Raw genomic sequence first — 26886 nt, 5'->3', positions numbered from 1 at the left:
CATTTTTACCACACTTCATATTTTAAAAGTTAATTTTATAAGAAGGTCTTTTTGTCCTTTCTAGTACCAATGGAAAATGGCAAGTTTAAATGTGAATATAATTGAAATCCAAGTTTAAAAAAAAAAAAAAAGTGCTACAGTTCATACATTACCCGAGTATACAATAGAGATTTATTCTGTAGGTGTAGAATTTACCATTCTATTCTGACAGTGTAAAGGAAGGAAAAATGTCAAGAGCATTACAGACTTCAAATGGAAAATCAAACTCTTCAAACCATTCCTGCTTAGATATCAGATGTGATTTTGGGTTAAGTTTATGTAATAATGTTTAAATAACTTTTGGAACCATGATTACTGTGTTCATATGATTGTGAGCATAAACATTTCTCTCTTCCAGGAAGCAATTTAGAGTTCTATTTTGTGCTGCGATAACTGCTGTGTTAAGTTAGAGTAATACAGCAACTACAACCCTTTATAGAGCAAAGAAAAGAAGCCTTTTATTTTAACCTTGCTGAAAGCGGAAATAAAATGAGCTGTTGCATACCGTGTAGAACTGCGCAAAGACTTAAAATATTTTTTCTTGTGAGTAGTCACTGTGGTTTGTATGATTTGGTGAGACTGCAAATTGTTCATCCTGTCAAGCTTAAAACAAACAGACTCAAAACACTTCCTTTCTTTTGTTAAATTATGTGTTTCTGCAGAAACACATATCTAAAGCTATCCCTAAAAAAAATATGCTGGTTGAGTATTTTCCTTCTATTGAATGGGCCATTTATTTCCCTCCCTCCTATATTTCTAGCTGCAATGCTATAGAAGATTCCTGCAGTCATGCTTGGTTAAACCTGAGGTCAGAATACAGGAGCATGCTGCTTTGAACTGCGGTTTTGCAGGAGAAAAGAAATTCATTCACTTTTCTAAATTGAAAGGAGTGGGCAGGGGGAATCAGTTCCACAGAAAATCAGAGAGGATTGAAAATGGGTACAGTTTCCTGCTTGTGCTCTAAATGATTGGTCACACTGTGCCAGTGCACTTGTGTTTTAGAATTTCCTCTCTCATCAACAGTTACTACTGTGTGTCAAATAACACCCCTATGGAGGCTTATGATAAAAATATGCATTCTGTTTCAAATACAAACCAACAAGTCCATCAGAGAACTCAGAGCAAGGAAGAAATCTGATTTAATATTTTACCCACCAGGCCCAATGATTTCTCCCTTCCTCATACACCTGGGCTGTGGGGACCAGTGAAGCACCTCCTTGGGATTGAGCCAGCCCTTTGGGAGTGGCAGGGAGACACACAGCTAGGGTCCTGCAATTCACCCAGATTGTAATGTGGGGATTCCTTTTCCATGGGCCTAAGGCATCAGTGGCCTCCTTCTGCCAAATGACATAAGCTAAAGAAAAGCAGAGTAGGACACACATGGGTGAAGTCAGCCCTGCTCCAGAGCAGCAGGAACTCCCCCAGTGCAACTGGTGCTGGCACCAATAGGACAGGAAGAAGCCCAGCCGAGACGCATCGTGTCCCTCTCCCATCCCCAGTTGTCACAGTTTCTGGATGTTGGCTGTTGCTAAAAAAAAATGAAACTGGGGGCGCTTTCTGTCTCATTGGCTGCCTGTTTGCCCTGCACTGTCACAGTCTCTGCCACCAGCTTCTCTTCCCCTGCCCTCTGTGCTGTTCTCTGGCCCAAGGGTTCTCAAACTTGATTGCACCACAACCGCCTTCTGACAACAAAAATTACTATACGACCACAGGAGTGGGGACCGAGACCTGAGCCTGCTCAAGTCCGCCGCCCCGGGTGGGCGGCCCAAAGCCCAAGGACTTCAGCCCCACTACCAGCTGTTGGAACTTAAAGCCCTGTCAAACCTGCTCTAAGTTCTACCAAGTTGCACCAAGGGCTGATTGGCTTTCTGCTGCCTGGGTGGCATGTATATGTATGTAAAGGTTGCATACCATCACCTTTCTTCTTTTATCCGTAGGTGAGCCACCCAGAGCTCTCGCATACTTGACATAGCCCTTCATTATGTCACCACAACTGGAATGGGACTGTAAATAGTTTTATGAAAGATGGAGAGGTCGTCTGTCCCTGGTTGAGCCCACAGTTAGGAAAGGAAACTTAGGAAAGGAAAGGAAAGGAAAGGAAATCCTGGCCCCATTGACTTCAATGGGAGCCTTCTCATTTATTTCAGCAGGGGCCAGGATTTCACCCTTGATGTTTAATATTAGTGAGAATCAGATGTGGCTATTATGGAGATTATGAAAGTGAGTGCTGGTAGTTGTGATAGATGGGGCTGCTTGACATTTTAGCTGGCAGATGGGGTCACTCTGCAGCACTGTTCCCTCTGTTCCTAGATCTACTAAAGAGCATTCCATATAGCTGGGGATCCACACATGGGGCAAAGATGGGAGTGTCACATGTATTTTCCCCCTGCCAGCCCAGGCTACGTTAGCTTCTAAGTTGAGTAGTCTCTGCCCTGTGGAGTTCATTTGATGAAGCTCCAGGAACAGTGATGGTAGAGAAGTTCCTGACAGCTTGGCTCCAATGCCAACTACCTGTAGGGAGGTGGTAAAGGGTGAGCGGGTATCAGAAGCATAAAGCCTCCATGTGAATGGTTCTGGTCTCCACTGAAACCCCGGGGTTTATGCAGCCAAGTCCCCCTGTCCTGCAGAATAATCTAGGAAATGATCCTCAACAGAAACCTCACTGAGATTTTCTCCAGCTCGTAGTGTTGCCAACTCTAGTGACTTTACCGCAATTCCCACAATATTTGGTGATTTTCTTAAAGTCCCAGCTGCCAGAATCAGAGAATAGCTTGACATCATGAACCTTACAGATGCCCAAGCGCCAGAAGGCAACACCCCTCCCCCCCCCAAATATTATTTTTAAAAGTTCATTATTTTTAAGTCAGTCTAATAACTTTTGGGAGCCTGATTCATGATTATTGAAAGCTTGGAGTTGGTAATATTGCCCATCTCTCTTCCCCATTTCGGTGTTCCCTGGGAGGGGGCAATCTGATGCAAAGCACACAAAGTAACGTTATAGATATATTAGCACTGCATTATTTAGATGACCCTGCAGAAACAAAAAGGAACTGCTTTTCATTGCCACAAGAAATACTGAATACAGTTGACTTATCTGGCAAATAATGATTAAAGATACTAACAAGAAAGCTGTCCAAGAGCAATTCATTAATTAGAGGGCCTAATTATAGCCAATAGACAAGTTCCTTTGCCATAAACAAACCAATATATATTTTTGGCAGACACCATCCCCAGGGGTCTGTCAGTTTTTCTGCCTACTGTACAGGCCTGTGCAGCAACTGTGAGAATGCTAAAAATAATTTGGCACCCCCCTCACAAAAGTGTGTGTGTGTGTGTGTTTCTCTACCCTAGAAATGCAGCCTCCAGCTGTCTTGACTCATGCCAGAGGTTTCTTAATACCATGGAATTAGCTGACTAAAGAAGCACGTCCTGTCTACTCAGGCTACGTAAGGGTTCCATGAAATAAACTCTAGTCTGATTTCCAGCACCCTGGGAATGTCTGCCTGCAACTAACATTCAGTATCCCAAATAACCCCAAGGTGACCTGCTCTTTGTAAAACTGCAGCCAAGAAAAACCCTGTTTAACATAACAGTGCAAAACTTAGAACATCAACTTGAACCATGCGGACCTCTTAGCTGCTGGGGTCTATGCAGATTAATTTAACAATAGGCAACCTTGAAAGGGAGGAATGTTCCAAAGAGATCTCCTTCACCCATCTCTTCTCCTTTAATAAATAGTCAGGAGGCTTGGCTTAGAAAAACTGAAAGTGCCCCTTGTTAGGAAACAATGGGAGTTACAGCAGAGAGGCAGCACACCGGTAATTTGAATCTTAGCAGAACAAAGTTACACCTCCCATAGACTGAGGCTTTCATTGGAAAAATTTTGATTGAGAATTAGGGTCATTTTCTGGAAATTTAAAAATAGACATGGTTTTGCCTTTTGTTGTCCATACATTGTTAGTATTTTATTAAATAAATAAATGACCCCCTGACCTGAGAGAGAGTTTCAACTGGCTTTCATGCAAGCAAACTGGCTAAAGACAAAAACTTTCCAGATGGGAGTTGGAGCTTAGACATCAGCTAATGCTTAGACATGCCCACCACTCAGGAGAGATGCAGCAAGATAAGATCTTGAGCTACGGGGTGCCAAAGGGAGACACTTACCTTTGCTGAAGAAGAAACTATCTTACCTTCTAATTACATTCTCCATTGTAAAAAGAACAGGAGTACTTGTGGCACCTTAGAGACTAACAAATTTATTTGAGCATAAGCTTTTGTGGGCTACAACCCACTTCTTTGGATGCATAGAATGTATATATATATATATATACAGAGAGCATGAACAGGTGGAAGTTGTCTTACCAACTCTGAGAGGCCAATTAAGTAAGAGAAAAAAAACTTTTGAAGTGATAATCAAGATAATCTTTTATTGGACCAATTTCCACTGGTGAGACAAATGTTTGACCTTAAACAGAGCTCCCAGACTGGAAGAAAACCTCTGTGTATGCCTTAAAGCTTGTCTCTTTCACCAAAGTTGGACCAATAAAAGACATTAGCTCACCAACCGTTTCTCTCTCTCATATTCTGGGACCAACACTATAAACATGAAATGTTTACACAGCTAGAGGAACACCTGAGTGAGCAAAGGGTAACGTGTGCTGTCCGGAAGGCAGTCGTTGAAAAGTGGAGGGTGGATGGAAACCAGCAGGGAAAGTTATAAAAAGGGATGAGAGTGGTTCAGACAGGCAAAGAATGCTGATTAACAAATGCAAATCATTTGAACACTGAGTGGGCCGGTTAGAATAACTTCAGTGCAGATCTAAGTTACACAACAATCATATTGTAAGCAGTCTCCTGACAGAAATAGCCTTGAGTCTTTTAAAACTGGAAACAGCACTCATGAGACTTGTTTTGTACCGACAGAGTGGGGGGAAGGAAATGGGTCAGTTTGCCTAATAGGTATTTTTCCAGGTGTTTTGTATAACCGAAGCTGAGTGTATGCGGAGCATGGGAATTAAGTGTTCACTGTTACACTGATGAATTTCTTCCGTGTATTAGAAGTAAGTTTGTTTGCAGTGAAACTTGGCCATTCAGCTGTGACACTGTGATATTGTGTCTCTACTTGGACATTTGTAAGGCCCCAAGTCAGCTGCTCTTCTGCTGCTCGAGGCTTTGCCTAGACTAGAAAAATAGGAAATGGCTTTACTGCACAGTTAAGTTGGGTGATTGGCACCCCTGGGTCTTAGCATCTGCAAAGCCCCACTTGCATTACTGCATCCTCCCTATGTGTGTCTGGATGTATGGGCTGATCCTCTGCTCTACCCTGCCGTAATATGCTCTCTTGTTGCTGGTCAGCTGAGTGGTAAAGAATGTCCTAATGTCTGTGACAAGCCATCAGCCCTGCAGTGTATTTTCCTTGGAGTAAAGTCCTGTTGCTCAGATTTTACTTCATTTTTCCAGGATTTTGTCCCTAAAATTCCTCCACAATCCCAGCGTTGTGGATAAAGTGCAAATTTCCAAGTCTATACCTGTTTTTTTTTTTGTTTTTTTTTTTAAGTCTATTACTGTCCTTGAGCTGTATATTTAGTGGCTTGTCCCATCAGTTCTATCTTTTAGAAATAGGCTAACTTTTGGCATCCAAAAATCCACTCTGTTCTTTCCACTAATACTACAGAATGTGTCGTACAGGGGATGTGAAAAAGACAGTTGTTTTGCATATAAAGAACCTGATATACTGCTGGACTACACTGGTTTTAAAGCCATTGGGCCAGATCAGGTGGTGCAATGAAGCAACACCAATTTACACTAGCTGAGGAAAATTTCAGTGGAGATACATCAGTGTAAAACCGGTGCAACATTGGATAATCAGGCTATGGAAGTAGTATAAGCATGAGATGACACAGCTGAAATAGACACACTACACTGTGCTCGCTATTATTCTTTGACAAATAAAATTTGTCCTTCAAAATACAAATGGGCCGCCAGCATATTGCTACATGCAGCATATTTCTGTTTGTGTGGGAGTAGTGGGCCTAATTCTTCTCTCACTTGCACTGGCTTTCCTCCAGTGTAACGCCATTGACTTCACATGAGTCATTTCTGATTTATACCCGTGTGAGAGAAGAATTGGGCTCAAAGTCTGCAGTAAGACCCATCCATATTTGAAATTCATGCTGAGGTTACACAGTTATCCACAGCACAGCCTGAGGCTAATATGTTGCTGAATAGTTTGTAGAACAACTTGCAGCCGGTGTGTACATCCACTTGCATAATTTAACCATATAAAAAAGGAGGTATCCCATGTAAATGAATAAGGCCCCCATTCCAGCCTGCCTATGAGCCTCCCCTCACTAGCCCCTTGCACAGCAAGGCTCTGTACTATGCAGAGGCTCTGTGCACTGCCTACATAATTCCTTGACCTTTATACTGAAGAATCATAGTGGTTCGACTGCAGAGGGCCTTCCATGGCCATAGAGGAGGGAGCTAGACTTTCTCCATAATGCACATCAATTTTGTTTTTAATCAAGTTGGTGTATTGGGTACAGCAGAAGCCGACAGGTAAATTATCTCCTTTAGGTCAGGTTCCAATGTTGCTCTATAAACTGGCCACCAGAGACTGCTTCTGTAGCCAGCAGCTGTCACCATGCGGATGGAGCCAAAATGTGTTACCTATATGGTGTCCCTGAGCGCCTATGTTTGTTTTTTCCCCTGAGACTCTCACGCTGCTGTGTATGCACTGAGCCTACTCCTCCCAGAACTTTTAAATATACTTCTACGTTTTCTTTGTTTTCAGAACAGCTCTTGATTAATATTTGATATTCTTTTCAGGTTTCATTCCCCTTCACCAATACTTCAAGGCACAGAGGAGTTGGTACAGGCATTGCCATGAAACCTAACTTGAAGCAATGGAAACAACTAATGCTGTTTGGGCTATTTGCATGGGGTCTCCTTTTCTTGGTGATCTTCATCTATTTTACAGATAGCAACACTGCTGAACCAGTTCCAAGTTCCTTCTCTTACATTGAGACGAAGAGGCTCCTGCCCATTCAGGGCAAGCAGAGAGTTATTATGGGAGCAATACATGATCCATCATCCTCTGAAACCATAGATAGGAACGAGGTGCTTCTTAACGAAGATCTCTTAGATTCATTTAAATCGGGGACCGGAAGCATTAAAAAGTGGATTGATCTAGAGGATGGCTTTGAAAATGAAGAAGAGTTTTTTCCTTCCCAGGTAGGGAGAAAATCAAAATATGCTTTCTATCAAGGGGATGACAACTATTTATTTGCTGCTGGTCAGCCTCAGCAACACAGCAACATTCAAGAGCTAGTGAAATTCATCTCTCCCAATGAGGATGATCAGAAGGAAAATGTTTTACAGGAAAAATGGACCCATGAGAAAAGAACAAAGAAAAGAAACCCAACACGCAGGAGAAGCCAGCTGTTTGATGAGTCTGATGATTGGGATGGGTTATATTCCACAATGTCAAAATCCTTCCTTTATAGGCTTTGGAAAGGGGATATCTCCTCCAAGATGCTGACCCCTCGCCTGCAGAAAGCTATGAAAGACTATCTGAACACCAACAAGCATGGGGTGCGGTTCAAAGGGAAACGACGAAACTCCAGACTGACAGGAGACCAGCTCATCTGTGAGCTCAAGGACAGGGTGCATGTGAAAACAATAGATGGCAAGGAGGACCCCTTTTCAGCTCTTGGATGGGAAAAGCACGTTCCTCAAATTCCACTGGGCAAACTGTATCCACATGGCTTCGGAAGCTGTGCCGTAGTTATGTCTGCTGGTGCAATACTGAACTCTTCTCTAGGGGATGAAATAGGTGGGTGAAAATGCATCTCACTCATAAGTGTGTGTGTGTTCATCTATCAAAGGGTCCATCCTTTTTCAGGGATAAGCCTGATGATCCTTATTCTTCTCTCTCCCCAGTTTTACATCCGTATAACTCCATAGACTTCAGTGGAGTACTCCTGTATGACACCAGTATAACTGAGAGAAAATCAGGCCCGTGGTAGTCATTCATTTTAAGAGGGTGACGTCCTTTTATTTATTTTATTATGGTTTGGGGCACAAAGAATGCATTGAGTTTAATAGAACCATGACAGTTTTACATATTGGTGTGATGCATGTTTACTTCCTTAACAGGTTAGTTTTATTCTCAGGCTTTCATTTTTAAAATCTTCATTGTATTTCTGTCTATACATTAGTACAGTGTAAGGAAAAGCTTTTGTTTTGTTTGTTGTCTTAGGATTTCTTTACTGATGTGACACAATCATAGTATGTTAAAAGGATCAAGAGAAGGAAGAAATATATGCATCAAATTTCCTCCATTTGCTTCTGGAGCACCAAGAATTATCTCTCCCAACTTTCCGTAGAAATCTTTGGATGTACACTAGTAATTCCTCCCATCATCCAGGATTTCTCATCTTCATACCTGCTTCATCTTACCGCTCTGTCTCTTTGCCACGGGTTTCCCTTAAATCTCTGTGATCTATTAGAACCGCTGTCATTATCAAACTACTCTAATGGGCTTCCAGCACAGCACAAGTGCCCTGCCAGCCTGCAGCTAAAATCAAAACTGAGTAACCCCCAATTTCATGAGAAGTCCCACTGATTTAGAAACCTCTGAGGTGAAATAGCTCAACAATTCCTTCCTCCCACTGTGTGCTGTCACTGAAATGAAGCAAAATCCTTTAGTGTCAGAGTCTCAAACCAGCACAGGTATTTTCGGTGTGGTGTTGGGTGGTCATCCTGGCATTGTGGTGCCTTCAGTGCCCATTTGACTCCATGGCACTAAGCTTTCCCTCATAACAATTCTGGTCATGGCAGCCTCATGCCACTCACTCTGTATTCTTGTGGAGCCTTTAGTTTAATTGGGAATGTTCACCTGCTGTGTCTCTCCTGAATGGAAGGGTCCCAGTAAAAGTTACAGGTTTGAAATGCCACCATTAATAAGGCCTTCGTCAAATATTTCAAACCCCTCCATCGGAAAAGCCTGTGGGAAAGGAACAGGGAAATGAAAATTAAGGTTTCTCTCAGAAGCCCCCTCCAGAACTTTGTCAGGCAGTCAGGGCTTAGCGGAGTGCTTGGTCACAGAACCTGTACATCTTTGGGCATCTGATGAATGCTAGAGTGACCCATGCAAGGCCCCTGTTCTGCTGCACCGGTTCTAATGCCCACTCCAGTTATTTGGAAATGCTCCATTGGAGTCAGGGTGTGGGATATAGCATGCTGCACACATAGCGTGTGGTGGAATGGTGATGCTGGCCCTGCCATCAGCCTTTCTGCCCCCAAGCTTCTCCTTCCCCAGGCACAGATTTTCAATCCTGAAGAGAGACCAACTAGAAAGGAAGAGATCTTCTGATGGAAGAACATGGGGTGCAGCTCCAGGTTGCACGCGCCTTCTCATAGTTTGTGATATGCATATCAGGGTTGTAATTAGATATCTTTCCAGAAGCAAAAAATTGATAAAAGAGGATCACAGGGACTTTTTATTAGTAGCCCTTTAGCTCCCTCTTCTGTGTTCCTATTAGAAATGCTGTCATAGACTTTAATTTGCTCTTCGCTTTTTGGACTCTCATCATAGCAGTTTTTGAAAGAAAATAGATGTTGCAACTGTAAACACTTTAATTGTAGATCATGTTATTTAATGGCAAGCACAACTGTTTTGGCAGCATCACATTCTGTTGTGAAGTCGTGTGGAGGTTTTATTTTCCCCTTAACATGTGAATAGTAATCAGTCATTTTATAGCTTTATCCTGGATACCTCAAAATACTTCACAAGGTTTAAAATCACTCCTCTTAAAAGCAGCTAATACAAGTGTTAAACTGCACCCCAGTTTACTTTTCTTTTAAAAGAAAAGGTTTTTACACGTGATATAAAAGCCAGCACTAATAGATGTGGGAAGTTTTAAGACGCTGCTAAATGGTGTTAACAAACACACAGTGAACTGTATAACTCCCTGTGGTCACAAGATTGTGGTCAAAACGTTCAAACCTGGACACCTAAAGTTTGGGTCCTAAAATCCCATATTTAGGCACCTAAATGTAAGGGGCTTAATTTTCAGAGGTGCTGAGCCTTGCAGCTCTCATTGACGCTTCTGGGGAAAAAAATCAGGCCACTCATGTTTGGGTGGAAGGGGCCAAAATCTTTTGAGCCAGAATATGTGAGGCCATTGCACGGTGCACAGAGATGTACACCCCACCCTGCTTGGTACCAGAAGGAGCTGGGGAGTTCAGCACCTTGCAGATTCGGGCCCGTACGGCTCAGTCCCGAATCTCACATTCCCACAAGTCATTCCAGTGACCTCAGAGTTGGAATGTGTTGATCTTCAGGTCGCACTGCACTGCAGTAGCTCTCCACTATTTTTCCAGGCCGAGGGCCTGGGTGAAAAGGGGAGAGTTAATGTGGGTGGGACCAGCGTAGTATGCAAAGTGAACGCTGGGCTCCATGTGGAATGATTTTGCTATGGATGGGTGCATTTTAAATATAGTTAAATTAATAACTGTTATAGTAACTCATTGTACTCATCAGTTAAACCATCACATGAGATGAGGTGGGTAGCATACTTTGGCCTAGATGATCCCCCCTCTCTCCATAGGCAGAAGGGAGAAAACTCATGTAGATCCCAGGGCCAGGTGTGAAAGCAAGAGAGTACTGTCTGTAGTGGGGGTGCCATTCTCACTGACCCCCTTTCTCATCATTCCTCTGCACCCCCTTCCAACCTCTTCTGAAATCTACATAAGCAGTAGGGAATGCTCACAAAGACAATACTGACGGAAGCTTCAATCCAGCAAAGTGCTTAAGCTGAAATCAATAGGATTTAAGCATGTGCTTAAAGATAAGCATATGGTTGACCACTTTGCTGAATTGGGGCCAAAGTCAGTTGTCTGTTGTACAGAACTCCTCTTCCTAATTGCACAACTCCAGTTTGTGGGAAAGCCCTAGCAGTGCAGCTCTATTGGAGCCCAGCTGCCGGGAAGCCAGAGAGGGCCCTAAAGTTGCTGTGGAGGAATAGGGCCTGTGTGCTGACAGCTCTGCCCACCCTCAGATTCCACAAGAGCTGCACTGATTTGGGGGATGAGGTTGGATTTGCAGGTTTGGGGGACAGAATTCTGCTTTATAAAATATAAGCCTATTATAAACCTCTGTATCTAAGCAGTGATGATCACTACATAGCTGCATACTGACCTAGTTTAATGCATCTTTGCATGAAGTATTTGCTTTAATATACTGCAGTAGAAATAATATGCAAAATTGTGTGGACTAATAAACTTTCCATTCTAATTTTATCCAGTTAGGGTAAATCTGTATACATTGCAAGAGACAAGGTGGGTGAGGTATGATATGGCTGCAACTACACTGCATATGCATTGCAAGTTGAATTAGTATTGGATTGTTCTGCATTTTTCCAGTGGATTTGAACAATTGTAGTAACATATGGCAGATAAAGAGGATTTGGGCTTTGCCTCATGGTAGAATATTTATCCTCTGAATACAGTACCAGGATTAGGAAAATTTACAAATCCATTTTCCTTGAAATTAGATTGTTTTACCTTACTAAGAAATATATAAATGTAGCCCTTTTGTGCCCTTAGATTCTCATGATGCAGTTCTGAGATTTAATTCTGCTCCTACACGTGGCTATGAAAAAGATGTTGGAAATAAAACGACCATGCGCATCATTAACTCCCAGGTCAGAATCTTTTGTGAACTCATATGTTTATTAGTTCTCTGCAATATAACATTGCTTAATTAACATCTTAGAAATCAAACATTTTAAGGACAAAGATGGTTGGATAATCTGGTGAGCAACTAGTGATTCACACCAATGACATAACCATGATGTAGAACCGATGAAACATTCAGGGTCAGTTCTCCCCTTCAGGGTTTTCTTGCATAGTGGCAGGAAACTTGAGGAGTCTGGAATCACAAAGTTCCCCTGAGACAAAGATATCAAGGATGGGTTTGCAAAGTTTTGGATGAAGTCTGCAGATCTCAAGGTATCTGCTTAAGGCCAGAGTCATCACTGCAGAGGATTTGTGCCTCCATACTGCTTCTGGGTTCCTGTGATCCGGTAGGAGCATGGCTACTGGAGCTCCCCTATCTTCCATTACATCCCCCCACCCCACCTTTTCCTGGGAGCTAGCTGTCTTGGAGCATGACCTTGGTAGGCCAAGTCACTCCACCTCTTTGTAAGTCCAGTTGGAAATGTATACAAGATACAGAAACCTCAGTGAAAACTAGACGATGTGTCTGAGCTGAACTTCCTCAACTAACCAGAAAAAAAGTTTTCTTCCGCAGATGTTAATGTTTGTTGAGCTGTAGTGACATCTTGTGGTTGAAGTATTTTTTTCAGTTTTCTAAAACTGATTTCCTAAGCTCTGGCCTTGGACTAGGGTGACCAGATAGCAAGTGTGAAAAATCAGGACAGAGGGTGGGGGGTAATAGGCACCTATGTAAGAGAAAGCCCCAAATATCTGGACTGTCCCTATAAAATCGGGACATCTGGTCACCCTACCTTGGACAAACCACTTAATTTTCTCCTTTCAGTTTCCCCATCTGGGGATTGTGAGGATTTAATTAGTTAATGCCCTTACAGTGTTTTGAACGTAAAACATGCTATATAAATTCTAATTATTATTGCATTTTCAAAATTGTGTCATAGCAGACCTTGCATAACTCAGTTTAGTAGCATTATTGTTAAATTTTTCCTTTTCTTAACTATTTGTTTTTGGCAGTGCCCCCAATGTGATAGGTGCTGAGCAAAGTTAAAAGAAGACATGATCTCTGCCTTAACAAGCTTATACTCTGAAGACAGGAGCTCACATTATTTTAAAAAAACACTACCCACAGAAATGGGAGGTTAGGGATACTGTGGTGGTTTGGACTGCTTCTTCTGGTGTTGTAGAAAGCTGATGAAAAGTCACTTAAGCTCAAAGTTTGTGGTAGGGAAAATACTGCTATGGCAACAAAATTATTTTTCTCAAGGAAATATGGCTCATTGAAATCTAAAAGGAAATGCCAATTAGTTTTGAATTCATTTCTCTGGAATGCAGATTAATAAAACAGCTAGAGCCAAATTAATGCTGTTTTTAATCACTGTTGAAGTCATTCTTCCCAATCCTCCCTGGGTTTGGATGACCCAGGGATCAGCAAGATCTGGTTAGGAGCCAAAGGAATAGCAGCTCAGGGAAAGGATGGGCCAGGAGGAATGAAAGGAAAGCCACAGAAGGATTAGGGAGAAGATATATTGGAGAGAAACAGAAGGGCAATTGACAGCAGTGGTTCTGAGTTGTATTTCTGCTATTGCAAAAATGGAATTATTTTGCTCCTATCGAAGCAGATGGGTCTTTTACTCTGAAGGGTTGAATTTTCCGTTTTGGAACTACTTTCACTGAGGGATCTCTTTTATTTAAGCTAAAAACAACAGAACACCAAAGTAGGATCCTGGTGTCACAGCCCTCCTGTGAAAGTCGCTGGCTCCCCAAGAAAAGGTTCCGATGTGCAGTTTGGGCTAGTAATATTTTAATTTTAAATTTCCAAAATACATAGCTGTGTCCACACACAACTGGTGGGCTTCTGGGTGGACCCATAACATGTTCCTTACTGGTGATCTACTGTGGACACAGTTGTAGTTCAGTGAACTGAATCTTCACACAAGCATGAGTGCTGCTTATGGTTAAACTCTTAACATGTAAAATTGATAAAAGTTCACTGAAGGTTCAAGTAACACAAGTGGCTGAGGGAAGCTTTTACTTCAGAGAGGAACTCCTGACTATTTTCTGGACACACACCAGCTGTACAGATGCTATGTGTGTCCACAGGGCCACCAGATAACTAGGAGCATCTGACGCTGTGGAGGGGGATGAGAAGCCCTTGGGGAAGTTGATTATTCTTTTTGTACTTCCATTGGGCTCAGGTCTTTTTACGTGTTTAAAAAAACCCTTGCATTGAGCCTTAACAAGAAAAGGTTGATGATAACCCCCCTTTTTCCCACTCCCCCACTATTTTTGTTGGCTTGTTGAGCATCCAACAAAAGCATGGATGTGTATCTGTGTTGCCACTGATGTGCCATGTTTCAAAATGCTTGGTGTTCATAGAGTTCCTGGACTTTACTCTGGTACACATTTGCATTACTAGTGCTATTCTTTTGCATGCTCTTTTATAGAGAGAGGATTCACGTTGCTCCGGTTTCATTGAAAACATTTGTGTGTGTTTGGGTGTGTGTGTGTTTGTTTGCAGATTCTCACCAATCCAAACCATCACTTCATTGACAGCTCATTATATAAAGATGTTATTTTAGTGGCCTGGGATCCTGCTCCTTACTCTGCAAATCTGAATGTGGTAAGTCCTCAGTTTGCTCATTTCCTCCCAACCAGCTGAAAACGGTGGACAAAGTTACCTGCAATGAATAGTTTGCTTCTACAGCCCATAGCTACCAGGCAGTTCAATGATCTCAAGATTTTAATGTGGTACTTGCAAGTACAGCACACCATTTCCATATGGAGATATATATTCACTGGGCAAAGTCTTTTGAATGGCCCTCACTTCTACCTGAGCAGACTACTTATTTTAAGAGATACTGAGGGCAGATGGATTGGTAGGGAGTTGGGGGGAGGTCTTATTGTTTTGTGTATTTAAAAATGAGAGTTAGATAATAAATATGGGAGACATTGCTGTGTGGGGCAGGTAGGGAAAGTGCTGGATTTTTGTGGAGGGGCATGAGCAAAGGTAGATAATCACATCCATATTTTCCATTTTCCCCTATGTCCCACCACAAAAATCCTACACTTAAATAAAAATACATAATACTCTCCCCTAGTCTCTTCCAAATCCACTGACCCTCAAGCACACCACCATATATATTTATTCACAAGTCCCCAGGCTTCCAAATTAATTTGCTGGTGCCCTCCTCCCCCAAACCCCTTTGTTTGCAGTCACCATCACCCACCCTCAAAAAAATCCATCTTGCAGTCACTTGGAGAGGCTCTGTAGAAAAGGAGGCTATTCGCAGTGGGAGCCCAGGGAAGCAATAGAGCTGAGCACTCTGCAGCTGGAGATAAGAGTGCCTGTTTCATCGGGTGACACCCCTTTAGTGCAGCTGACAGAGCGCTTTCTGCCTCCTCCAGGAGCTGCTGCAGCTGGTGGTGTTTTGGAATGAAATTCACCCCAGTGCCAATGTCCTGCACTAAGCCTATTTAACCCCTAATTAATTATAACGTGGGTCTGTGAATGGTGCATAGGCCTTGTGTTGGTTCTGTGCACTGGAGTGAATTGCATATTGGGAGCACATGCATGTAGGAGGGAACAGAGCAGCCCAAGTTCGGGACTGGCTCACTAAGAAAATGTCCAGAACCCACGCTGGCTTGCTGCCTATGCTTTCGTACTTCAGTGCCAACACAGAGCTGCTGGTGTTGTATTTTATATACTGTTTAATGTGTATTGAGCAGCACCCTAGGACTGATCCGTTTCTCACTTTTGGTTGTTTTCCCTCCACCCCCTAGTGGTATAAGAAGCCAGACTATAACCTGTTCACACCTTACGTGCAGCATCGCAGGAGGAATCCAAACCAGCCATTTTACATTCTCCATCCCAAGTTTATATGGCAGCTCTGGGACATCATTCAGGAGAACACTAAAGAGAAGATACAGCCCAACCCACCTTCATCAGGTTTCATTGGTAGGTGTATCTAGCAATGCCCTAAAAGACATGTTATCTAAATAATGGTTAAACAGATACACTCCTCATAATCAGGCCTATTTTCATGCATTATTTATTGTGCTAGTGTAGTGACAATGACCATTTAAAATACACAGCATGGGAAACATAGTATAAAATAACAGAGTGACTTACCATGAATGTTATGGATTCTTGACCCTTAAATCAATAGTTTACGAAATGCTCAAGTGCATGGACTTTTGCAGTGAGATATATGGGGAGTTTGTATGAAACAAAACTATTACTTTTACTTACCGCTAAAATCCACCACATGTTATAGATACAATGAAATGGCTGTTGTGCTATTACTGTCCGTTGTAAAGTTTTAAAATCTTTAACCAACCAGTCAAGCCGCATGCTGCTTCCACAACCGACAGGGGAGGAGGAGTCTTCCTGCCCAGGCAGGGCTGCATAGTACTATTCCAGCCTCAGAGCAGCTAGTACATGTCACCCTCCCTTTACAGTAGTAGAGACAGAATTCCAACTCAGTTTCTTGGCCCTTCCATAATATTTCCCTGAAGAAGGGATGACTTGGCCTGGAGGTCACATTTCCTGTTGTGTGACTGTCGATGCCTGGTAGATGCTTATCACTAACATGTAGGGATACATGTGAGCAATGCATTATGAAGTCCAAAGATCTTACTGGATTGATCTCTACTAGTGGATACACAGGTAGCAACAGTGCAACAAGGGCTGCCTTCCACCTCTGGTTTGAGACTTTATCCTTCCTCCCTCAGATGAGGATCTAACCATAGTGGTCCATGTGTTTATCACAGTCAGAAAATACCAAGGTAACTCACAAAGATTACTGGATACTTGAGCTAGAACATCAAGCAGGAAAAGCCGTGTCTCCCCAGTGCTCTGCATCCTCTGGAATCCAGTGGGAAGCCACCAGAGCCAATTCAAGGTCTTAGTGAAAGTTTTTAGGCTTTCAGTGGGATAGGATCCAGCTGCATCAGATCACCGTCCAGTCATGATCCACCAGAAGAGCAGTATTCATCAGGAATGTTGAAGCTGCCAGTTCCCAGCGTTAGATTTTTGGAAGCTGGAGCCAAAGAATTCTGGGAATGATATCAGGGCATTGCTCAAAGCTCACCGTTCAGCAAAATCTTTCCTAGAATAATGAAAACGTTTTAATAAAATAAAATAAAATAAATAACAGCTGCTGAACCTGGGAATGGTGAAGAGGAAAAGTCCAGTTGTCAATCCAGAATATGTCTTTAGAAATGCTGAAAAAACTTCCTCTCTGAAAAGACACTGTAAGAAAGACAACACTGAGACATTTTCCATGACAGGCTAAACTGTTGTGGAAAACTTCAGCCAAAACTGTTAGGCTATTTCTGAGAACAGGGCTAGCAGAAAATACTTTTAAAAAAGTTCCATCTTGTAAACTCCACCCCCCCCCCAACCTCCCTCCACAAAAAAACAAAAGCCCCAAAAAACCCAAATCAGAAATGCACTTGGAAACAAATCAGCCTTAAAAAAACCCCACACCATCATCTTTACCTCAAAAAGGGAGATGCGCCAGACTCCATGAAATTAACTAGGGACATTGCTTTTGCTGTTGCTATTACTCGGAGGGCATTCTGGACAGCAGTATAAAATGCTAAGATAGATAATTGGACAAACCGACTGTGAGCCTTAATTGCCTTATTTGGCATCTAGCTACTATTGCGTTAGGTGCATTTGAAGGCTCGTCAGAATCGATATTTCACATTTAAGAGCATATTGAATATATATCTATACAGCACACATGTAATGTAGTTTAAACTGAAAGAGAGCATATTACAGCAACTGTATTGTCAGAGGTAGACGTAAATGATAGGATAATGCATAAATAATGTAATTCAATTTGGCAGAAATTTTATGGGACATGTTAGTGTTCAGATTGGATATCTATCAGCAATTCAAGTGGCAAATACCTGTTTGGAACTGAAGCTGACAGACACAAATGAGAGGGACTGTATGATAGCCATGTAATCTAAATTGCATGGTACTGCTTGTTTGTTTGCTAATCTAAAAAATTAGCATATTTAGGGATGAATATCCCTAACAAATATAATTCAGGTTGAATAGAGGGACTAGATAAATGAAAGTTGTCATAAAATATAACAGTAACTTATTTTAAAGATGATATCTAGGAAATGATTTATTAAATGCCCATACTATCTTAGCACAATCTCATTATTAGCATGAAAACATCAAATTAAGAAAGATCCTGTTGTTTACAGTAGCCTAAAATGCACGTATGAATTTCCACAGGTAGAGGGACCTATTTCCTTTTATGCTAAGTCTGCACTTACAACTTGAACCAAAATAAGCATGCATAAAATCAGTTTATTAGAATGACTTTTTTCTAAATCATGATTTGCAGCCCTACAATTAAAACAGATGCATAGCCCTTGTCACTTATCTATTCTCCTAAAGGGACAGATTTTGTCATCCATACTCACATTGTGTAGTATGTTACTTATTGTAGTCCTATTGAAGTCCTTGGGATTACTTCTGGAGCAAAGTACTGCTTAACATGGTTATAAGAATCTGTACCCAACTAAACAAAGGAATGGGGGAATGTCACTCTCCTGTTTAACACATATGTTCTGGATATTCTCCCATTGCGGGTGATTCATCAAGTTTCCAGCTACTTATTGTATACTGAGAAAGGGGCGTACAACTGAAAATAGTTTGGGAATGCAGAGAGAGAGATTCCCGCTGACCACACTGTACAGAAGGATAGATCCACCCACATATTGTTAAGGTCGCTAAGTGGCCCTTTTGTCAGCTGAGCTCTCCGTGCTTGAAAACCTTCCTAGCACAATAGTCAGGGTAGCAAATCTTTAGTGACATTACTAGTGAGATAACAACTTGCTCTGTATTGTCCATATTTCATACATTGCAAAGGGTGCATACTCTGAGCCCAGACCTGGGTAAAAGTACATCCATGGTATGGAGCCCTCAGGAGTTCTGCAGCCTTCCTGGTACCACCGCCTAGTATTAAGGTTGCCCAACACTTCCCATAATAAAGCTCTGTTTTCAGATGTTGATAACTTTGCTAAATTTAAACGATCTGGGCTGAAATTTTCCATGACAGGCTTAATTGTTTTGGAAAGCTTCAGCCAAAACTGTTCAGCTATTTCTGACAACAAGGCAGGAGAAAATACTTTCCTTTTTTTTTACATTAAACAAAAATTCTGGTGACCTTTCCTTTGGAAATGCTCTAGCACTCCCACGTTGTGGAGCGGGGATTTGAAATTTGGCAGAGGAGTGGCCTTTGTGTGAGGGCTTTACTGTCCTCATGAAAATCTGCCCAAACTTGGCCAGGTTATAAACCTTTGAAAAAAATCACAGTTTGCACATGCTCAGCAGATACTTTCTAGAACTTAACAGTTGATATCACCAAAGATTCTGTCCTCACTGAGCGTGTTCAAGCCTCTCACAGCTCCCAGTGCTGACCAGACTGTGCATGCCACATCCCAGGGGTACTGGGCTGAAGTCAGATTTTAACTGTAAATGGCTACTTTTAGCTTCTCTGGGCAGGGTGTGGCTGGGCACTGGAATGGAGAGCAAGAAGCTTGCATCTCTTGGGCTCTCAGTGACCCCCCCGCTGACACCCAGGCAGTGTAGAGCAGTGGTTCTCAAAGCTGGTCCACCGCTTGTTCAGGGAAAGCCCCGGTGGGCCGGACCGGTTTGTTTACCTGCCACGTCCGCAGGTTCGGCCGATCGCAGCTCCCACTGGCTGCGGTTTGTTGCTCCAGGCCAATGAGCTGCTGGAAGTAGCGGCCAGCACATCCCTCAGCCTGCGCTGCTTCCCGCAGCCCCCATTGGCCTGGAGCGGCGAACCGCGGCCAGTGGGAGCCGTGATCAGCTGAACCTGCAGACGCAGCAGGTAAACAAACCGTCCCGGCCCGCCAGGGGCTTTCCCTGAACAAAGGGCGGTTTTGAGAACCACTGGTGTAGAGGAGGAAGCCATCTGATTCAAATGCAGGTGGGACAAAAAACAGACCTAGAGCATTGTGGGGGAGGACTTGGCGAGTAGGGAAAAGGAGCCTGGGGGTAGAGACTGGGACTGGCTGGGCAAGGACAGGACCACCCAGAGGATTCAGGGGGCCTGGGGCAAAGCAATTTCGGGGGCCCCTTCCATAAAAAAAACAGTTGCAATACTATAGAATACTATATTCTCGTGGGGGCCCCTGTGGGGACCGGGGCCTGGGGCAAATTGCCCCACTTGTCCCCCCTACCCCTCACTCACTCCCCCCCCCCCCCGCTCGACCCTGGGTAAGGAGGCTAGGTCTGGGAGCCAGGGAAGGACACAAGGAGTATTGGAGAAACTGAAATTGAATTTGGAGCTAAGGGGTCGACTAGGGCAATGGGCGACGAAGTGGCTGGGAGGAGAGGAGACAGATTTTTAAAAGAGCCTGGGTGTAGGGGGAGAACTGGGATGGTTATACAAAAACTGGGTCAAGGGGCTCAGTGAGTTGAAGACATTGAGATTGGATGAGAAGCCTGGGGGACAAGGAATGTGGGGGCAGGGGGAAGTTAGCTGGAGGCTGAGAGAGAGCTTGGGGAGTGGGGGAGGGAAGAGGGATTTGCTGGGGCAGGAGAGGGGTGAAACTGGGACTGGGATCAGAAGCTAGAATAGCTGAGACTGGAATTGGGTAAGTGAGGAGAATGGGTTTGGGAAGAGGAGTCAGTGTTGGGATAAGTGCAGGACTAGGACAGGCACAGTTTGGAGGGGATGAGTCAGAAGGAGACTGGACAGAGTCAGAGCCTGCTAGTGAACACTCCCCTCCAGAGGCTGTAATGGAACCCAAGATTCCTGTATTGTCAGCAAATATCTGTGAAACTCACTGGCAGGTAGCCGATCCTGCTCTAGTGCTGGTCCATATAGATGACAATAACCTACTATTGCTATCATTTACTCTGTGAATTCAAATGGCAGAGGTCTGTGTGATGGATCTAAAGGTTTCAACTCTGCTGATGAGCATGTGGGTGTGGATATAATGCTACATGGTGAAATTTCTGATTTTTTTTCCTTTTTTTTTTTTTTTTTTTTTTAAATAAAAATTAGGAAATTACATACCCCTTTGCCTCATTGAGATAGAGGGTACTCACTAAATGAGCAGCTATCCAATATTTTGTTTTATCCTTTTTATTCTGTGTACCCCCGGGCCTTATTTATTGCACATTGTTCAGACCCTGCTGTGAAGACAGAACTAATAATTTTCATGTAGCCTTTTCTGTGGCACTCATTGCTACAGTATCTGAGTGCTCTTCTGCAAATATTAATGAATTTATTTTCACTATAATCCTATGAGATGAGGGAGTTTATCCTCATTTTACAGCGGGCAAGCTGAGGCATGGAGAGATTAAGGTAAGAAATATCAACTAAATTTGGGTGTCCAATTTGAGAGAGCTAGGACCTGATTTTTCAGAGTATTTAGCATTTCATAGCAGCTTATATATTCAAAGCACAGCTCCCATGGACTTTGGTTGCAGCCGGGAGTGCTCAGCACTTCTGCAGGTCAGACCAAGGGTTTAAAGTCAGGCACTCGTAAAATGAGGAATATACACTTAGTGACCATGTGTGAAAAGTTTGGGGTAAGTATTTTGCCCAGCATCATATAAGAGCTCTGTGGCAGAGGCGGGGATAGAATGCAGTTCTTCTAGGCAGAGTTCAACTGCCTTAACCATGAGACCATCCTTTATCTTCTGCACTCCTTGCCTTATGAACGCTGTGACATATCTTTATTGTATTGAATTTGTCTCACTGTGGGCCAAAGATTGTATGTATGATTGTGTTCTACTCCCATGCAGGAGGTTATCACATCTCTTCTAGGTACTTAAACAGTGGAGGATGATGATGAATCACTCAGGTTGTAAATGCCTCCAGAGGCACCACTCCCTGGGGGAGTTTGCATATACACCTCTACCTCAATATAACACTGTCTTCTGGAGCCAAAAAATCTTACCGCGTTATAGGTGAAACCGCATTATATCGAACTTGCTTTGATCCACCGGACTGCGCAGCCCCGCCCCCCCGGAGCGCTGCTTTACCACATTATATCCGAATTTGTATTATATCGGGTCGCGTTATATCGAGGTAGAGGTGTACTGGTTCAGGCTGGCTTTCTGGAGACTAGGAAAACAAATAAAAGGCTTTTGGCTTACACTGAATTTAAACAGACTCAGGCCTTTTTTCTGATCCAGCAAACAGACAAGACCTTCTGTTCAAGGGGGCCCCAACCCTTGAGGAAGGACTGGAAAGACTTTACCCTGCTAGAGCCCCCGCGTAAGACTGACGGGTGACCTCTGGTGAGATGTTATCATGTGTATAGGAACTTTTATTGTTTTTCTGTGTTTTCTCTGCAAAGCTTTTTACCTTAAGAATAAATGTGCTTGCTTACAAAGAGCTGTGTGGTACCTTGTAACTGCTGCCAATACGCTGTTCATAGCCCTCAGAGAGAAAGTAAATCACAGGTGCTGACCTCTACGCAGACTGGCGTATCACAGTGGATGGCAGGGACTTGTGCGGCCTTTAAACTCCCAGTCAGAAGAGAGTGGACAAGGGTCCCTACCCAGTGACAAATGAAGGCAGGCAACCTGAGACCTGACTGAGCACTCCAGGAGTGGACCATGAAGAGGGAGGGGGAAGATATAGGTGTAGTTATCATGGAACTGTGATACACACCTTTCACCTTCTGCAACAAATGAGGCCCAGGGGCCCTACAGACAACAGTTTACTTCACTACACAACCCGGATTCATCCACAGATCAGCTCTGTCTTATACACTGAATAAGGCAGGCGTCCTGTGGGGAAAATAGTTTGTGACAATAGTTTGTGACCATATAATTAAAGACTGTTCTCTAATGTATATGCACAGGGGAGTGTAGGGGGAGAAGTTGGGGGCGGGAGGGGGGCGAGATTGCACAGGCAACCTTAATTCTGGCATTTCCTAACTTTGGAGTGGTTGACTTTGCATCCTTAGTTCAGTGTCCCACCCCAGTGTGGGTGGATGCTTGTGGAATTATTTATATTTTGGCAGTTTCCAGAGGCCCCAACTGAAATCGGAGCCTGATTGAGCTTGGTGCTGTTCAAACATTTAGGAAGGCACAATTCCTGCCCTGCACAGCTGACAAACTAAGTGTAAGCTGGAGGGGATGCATACATATCTACAATTTTAATCTTCATGTTTTGTACCTTATATTAAAATAGAAAGAAAAAATGTTTATAAAAGTATACATGTAACTGTCTTCCAACCTCTCTTTGATTAGCTAGTGAGTTGTATGTTAGCATTAAGCACTGGTTCTCAAGGAGAGATTGGAAGAAGGAAAGGAAAGTGGCATTATGGGCCAGTTCAGGGAAGGCATCAATTGTGGGAGGTGGCCAGGAAGAAAGCATAAAGATGGCTTTGAGGAAGAGCCCAGATCCACAAAGGTATTTAGGTGTTAATGTCCTATTTTGCGAGCCATATAATTCCTGCTTGCCTGCTGCTGAACTCTTTAGGCACCTAAACTCACTTGGTACCTAAGTGTTCGCAGTAAAAGTTCCCTTGATACCTGTATTTCTAACTCTGAGTATATGCTGCCTCCCTCCAGGTGTCGGGGCATCTATCTCCCCCATAACCCTCAGAGCAATCCATGAACTGGGGGGAGGGCGGCGGCACTCCTGCAAGGCCTGATCCAGTAGATTTACACAGAACTGGGGAGGAGGATGAGCTCTATTATAATTTTTAGCCCAGAGGTTAGAACACTCACCTGGGATGTGGGACCAACAGTTCAAGTCCCCCTTCTGCCTGAAGAGGAGAAAGGATTTGAAGAGAGATCAGCACCTCTCAGGTGACCATTAGGCTGTAGAGTCATTCTCTTTCTCTGGCCTAATTGATATTTAATTATTCATTTATTTAATTAAAAGTGCAGCAGCTTCCAAAGGAGACACTGAGGGAGCCCTCTGTCAATTTATTCCATAACTCAGGTGTTCGGGCGCTTCCCTGAGAGATGGCAGTTCCAATCTCGTCTCATGCCCGAGGGGGAATCGAATCTGGGTCTCCCACATCCTGTGTGAATGCTCTAACCATTGAGATTAAGGTTATAAGGGAACTCCTCCTTCTCCTGCCCAAAACAGAGGCGGGGAGAGGCAGAAGGAAGGAGATCTAGTAGGTCCCTGAGCACACCTACTGGATTGGACCCTGCATGCAAGTTAGGCAGAGGAGCACCTGTCTCCCCCCAGTTCCTGGATCGCTAGTTGAGATAGGTGCCTACACCTTGGCATCTATCTCTGAGAGTGGCAGGGCTTAGCACACACACCCTCATCTACCATTGGGTGGCTTAAGAAGCTGCCAACCTCGGGTGCTGGGTTTGTGGATCACATTCATCGTGCCTATCTCTCCCCATTCATTGTACAGGGACCCTTGGTGCCTAACCCAGGCTTTGTGAATCACAATGTTGTTCCTGGGGGGGGGGGTTCCCTCTAGAAACCTAAAAGTTAGGTGTTGAGGTGCTGAACATCACAATGCCTAGGTCCTTTTGTGGTTCTGGGCCAAAATAACTATACATCCTGTTGTAGGAAACTCCCACATGATTCCCTGTGCCTGAAACAGCTCCACTCCTGCAGCCTTGAGAGTAGGTATGATTCCCCATTGCGCTGACTGCTCCAAGATTAGTCACCCAATGTTCAGAAAGTTTATGCTGCTTTTTGGGGCTTACTAACAAACTCTATGCATTTATACAATGGCACACGCTTCATCCATCAATGTTCGGTAGCACATCATTATGGATTGTCCTCATCAGACTCGATGATAATGCATTTCATGCAGTGCACACATTTAAAAGAAATCCATACAAAGATTACCATGTCTGTAATCATGATAATATAACAAAACACGATTTCAGCACCACTCCAGTAGTGTCTTTTAATTTTCAGCCATGCCATGAGACATATTACTGGGATGAAAGTTGCATTCATTGGATACTGTACATTATAAGAACCACAAAAGATGAAGCTATTCTGAGTGAAAAGTGAAACACTAAAGAGAGAGTGCGAGAGAGAGAGAACATAGCGCGTGAGACCTACAACAACATGCAAGCAGACAGAGGTACCAGTTTTGGCTTGAGACAGCACAACACCATGACAAAGGTGCATCACTAGAGAGAAAAAAACAGCAGGAATGAAAAAGAGTGAGAGAGAGAAGAAGAGGAATGAGTAAATGGAAAGATAATAAAAGAGGAATAAGCAAATGGAAGTACAGACAAAGTAAGAACACACCACCTTGTTTAGAAAAATGGTTTGTTTCATTTCTTTGGAATGAATACCACTGCTTTTTTAACTAATTGAAGCACTGATATATATATATATATATATATGAGTGTTAAGCCACTTTACAAGAGGCATTTGCTTTTCTGTGGTCTCACCCTGGTGTGCTAAAGATTGTTGTTGGGACAGCTTCCAGTTTAGAACATGGAAAGGATGTGCCTTTGGCTGGCAGTGTATCATTGTATGGAGGCAACCATTCTCTTCAGCAGCTGCCAAGGGTAAGGGATTCTTGTGTCAACTTGTGTGCGCTAGTCACCATGTGCCTGAGGGATCTGCACCAGCAGCCTTGGCCATTGGATCTGTGACATTTAATTGGCTAATGCTATAATGGCCTCTTCCCTTTAATACAGTGGCTCGCTGTCGCTCATCTGTGCACACATTGTGTTTTGTTGCTGTGAATAGGAATTCTGCCTTTCACAGTTAATTTCTGGCAAGATGACATTGAGTGTTGGATCACTCTGGCTACATCTGGAGTACGTAGAAGGGGAGTATACCTCTCTTGCTTCTAGACCCTTTCATGACCCTTCATGCATGTATAGTCACACCTACATGTGACATGGTACATGGGAACTATACCAAATCCACAGAATGGGTTCTTATGGCTGTGAGTGCAGAGCCATACACAGTTGCATATCTGCCTGATTTGCATTGTGGTGGTAGTAGTAAAATAAGTCAGTGCTTATAGTAACCTATATGCTAAAGAACACCTGCTTCACCTATTAAACAGTATCACTGCTACTAGTTAGTAGGACTTTACCCTGAGTAGGTGTAAGAAGAGAAATGAGGTAGGATAGAGCAAAATTCAAAGAGAGCTGGGTTTTAAGAAAATATAAACAGTAACTAAATACATATTTTATTATTGAAAAAGAAATTCTTGTTTCAGGATTTACAGTTCACTGTAACAGTTCAAAACAACAGGTAGGCATTAAGGATTCTTGATAACACTATATTCAACTTCCTTTGCATGCATAACTCAAGATGACAACACTGGTACATTATCAATTGTTTTCATTCAGGACACGGATATAAAACCATTTCAAATGGCATGTTGACAAGAAGAATGCTGCTGATCTCTACCTGGGCTTAAAAAGAATGTTTGCATAACTTGAAAACAAACAGTGACAACGTTACGTTAAACATATTAGTTGTTTTAAAACCATTTGCCTGTGTTATTGTTACCTTGACTTAGCTAGTAATCTGGTAACTAATTGCTAAAACACAAAATTGGACTGGTGTAATGGTTACCCTTTTCAGATATATTATCATGCAGGTAGAAAATGCTCAAATATTTAAGAAGCTTCAGCTTCCTGGTATACGCAGAGAAGAAAATAAACTCATTTCAAATAGCATTCCAAGCATTATCTGTCACTTTTCATTCTGTGTGGTGGGTTTCTTTAATACTCCAGCATGTCATTTGACCTTGAAACACTTAACAGCACATGGTAATATTGGTTAGCATTTTCATATCTATGAATTTACAGAATACATTATAGTTATTGATAAATGGTGCAACTTTTTGTGTTTACAGTAACATTGATTTCTAATCAAACTACACGATGCAAAAATCTACATCAAACACAGGTATATTACTGCTTATGTCTAGGCACAAATGCCATTTGGTGACATTTAAATTCTTTAATTAGTGTTGATTTTCTGTAAATTCAAGTGGTGTTCTCTTGTGGTTAATATTTGTCATCTTTGATTGACCAAACAGTCATGAAATAAGCTTCTCTTGAAAATGAACATAGCACTTTTCTTTATTTAAAAAGTCTGTTAAACCCACAGAACTGTGGGTAACATACTG

At 42.8% G+C, this 26886-nt stretch overlaps 1 protein-coding gene across 3 annotated transcripts in view; it reads left to right on the top strand.

The window, feature by feature from the left end:
• The window catches only part of ST6GAL2 (ST6 beta-galactoside alpha-2,6-sialyltransferase 2), a 261514-nt gene that overhangs the window by 227270 nt on the left and 7358 nt on the right, over positions 1-26886 (top strand). For 2 of the 3 annotated variants that reach the window (XM_034758062.1, XM_034758064.1), the window contains 4 exons: positions 6868-7873; positions 11650-11747; positions 14297-14398; positions 15559-15733. In XM_034758062.1, coding sequence (XP_034613953.1) covers positions 6925-7873; positions 11650-11747; positions 14297-14398; positions 15559-15733 — 1324 coding nt within the window. In that variant the 5' untranslated portion in view covers positions 6868-6924. Of the gene's footprint in view, positions 1-6867; positions 7874-11649; positions 11748-14296; positions 14399-15558; positions 15734-24692; positions 25102-26886 lie in introns of those variants that run through there. The other variant, XM_034758065.1, reaches the window with a different exon arrangement.

This window comes from Trachemys scripta, chromosome 1 (assembly GCF_013100865.1).
Source record: "Trachemys scripta elegans isolate TJP31775 chromosome 1, CAS_Tse_1.0, whole genome shotgun sequence".
Classification (NCBI taxonomy): Eukaryota; Metazoa; Chordata; order Testudines; family Emydidae; genus Trachemys; species Trachemys scripta.
Note: the sequence above shows the minus strand (reverse complement) of the source record. Positions and strands in the feature narration are given on the sequence as shown.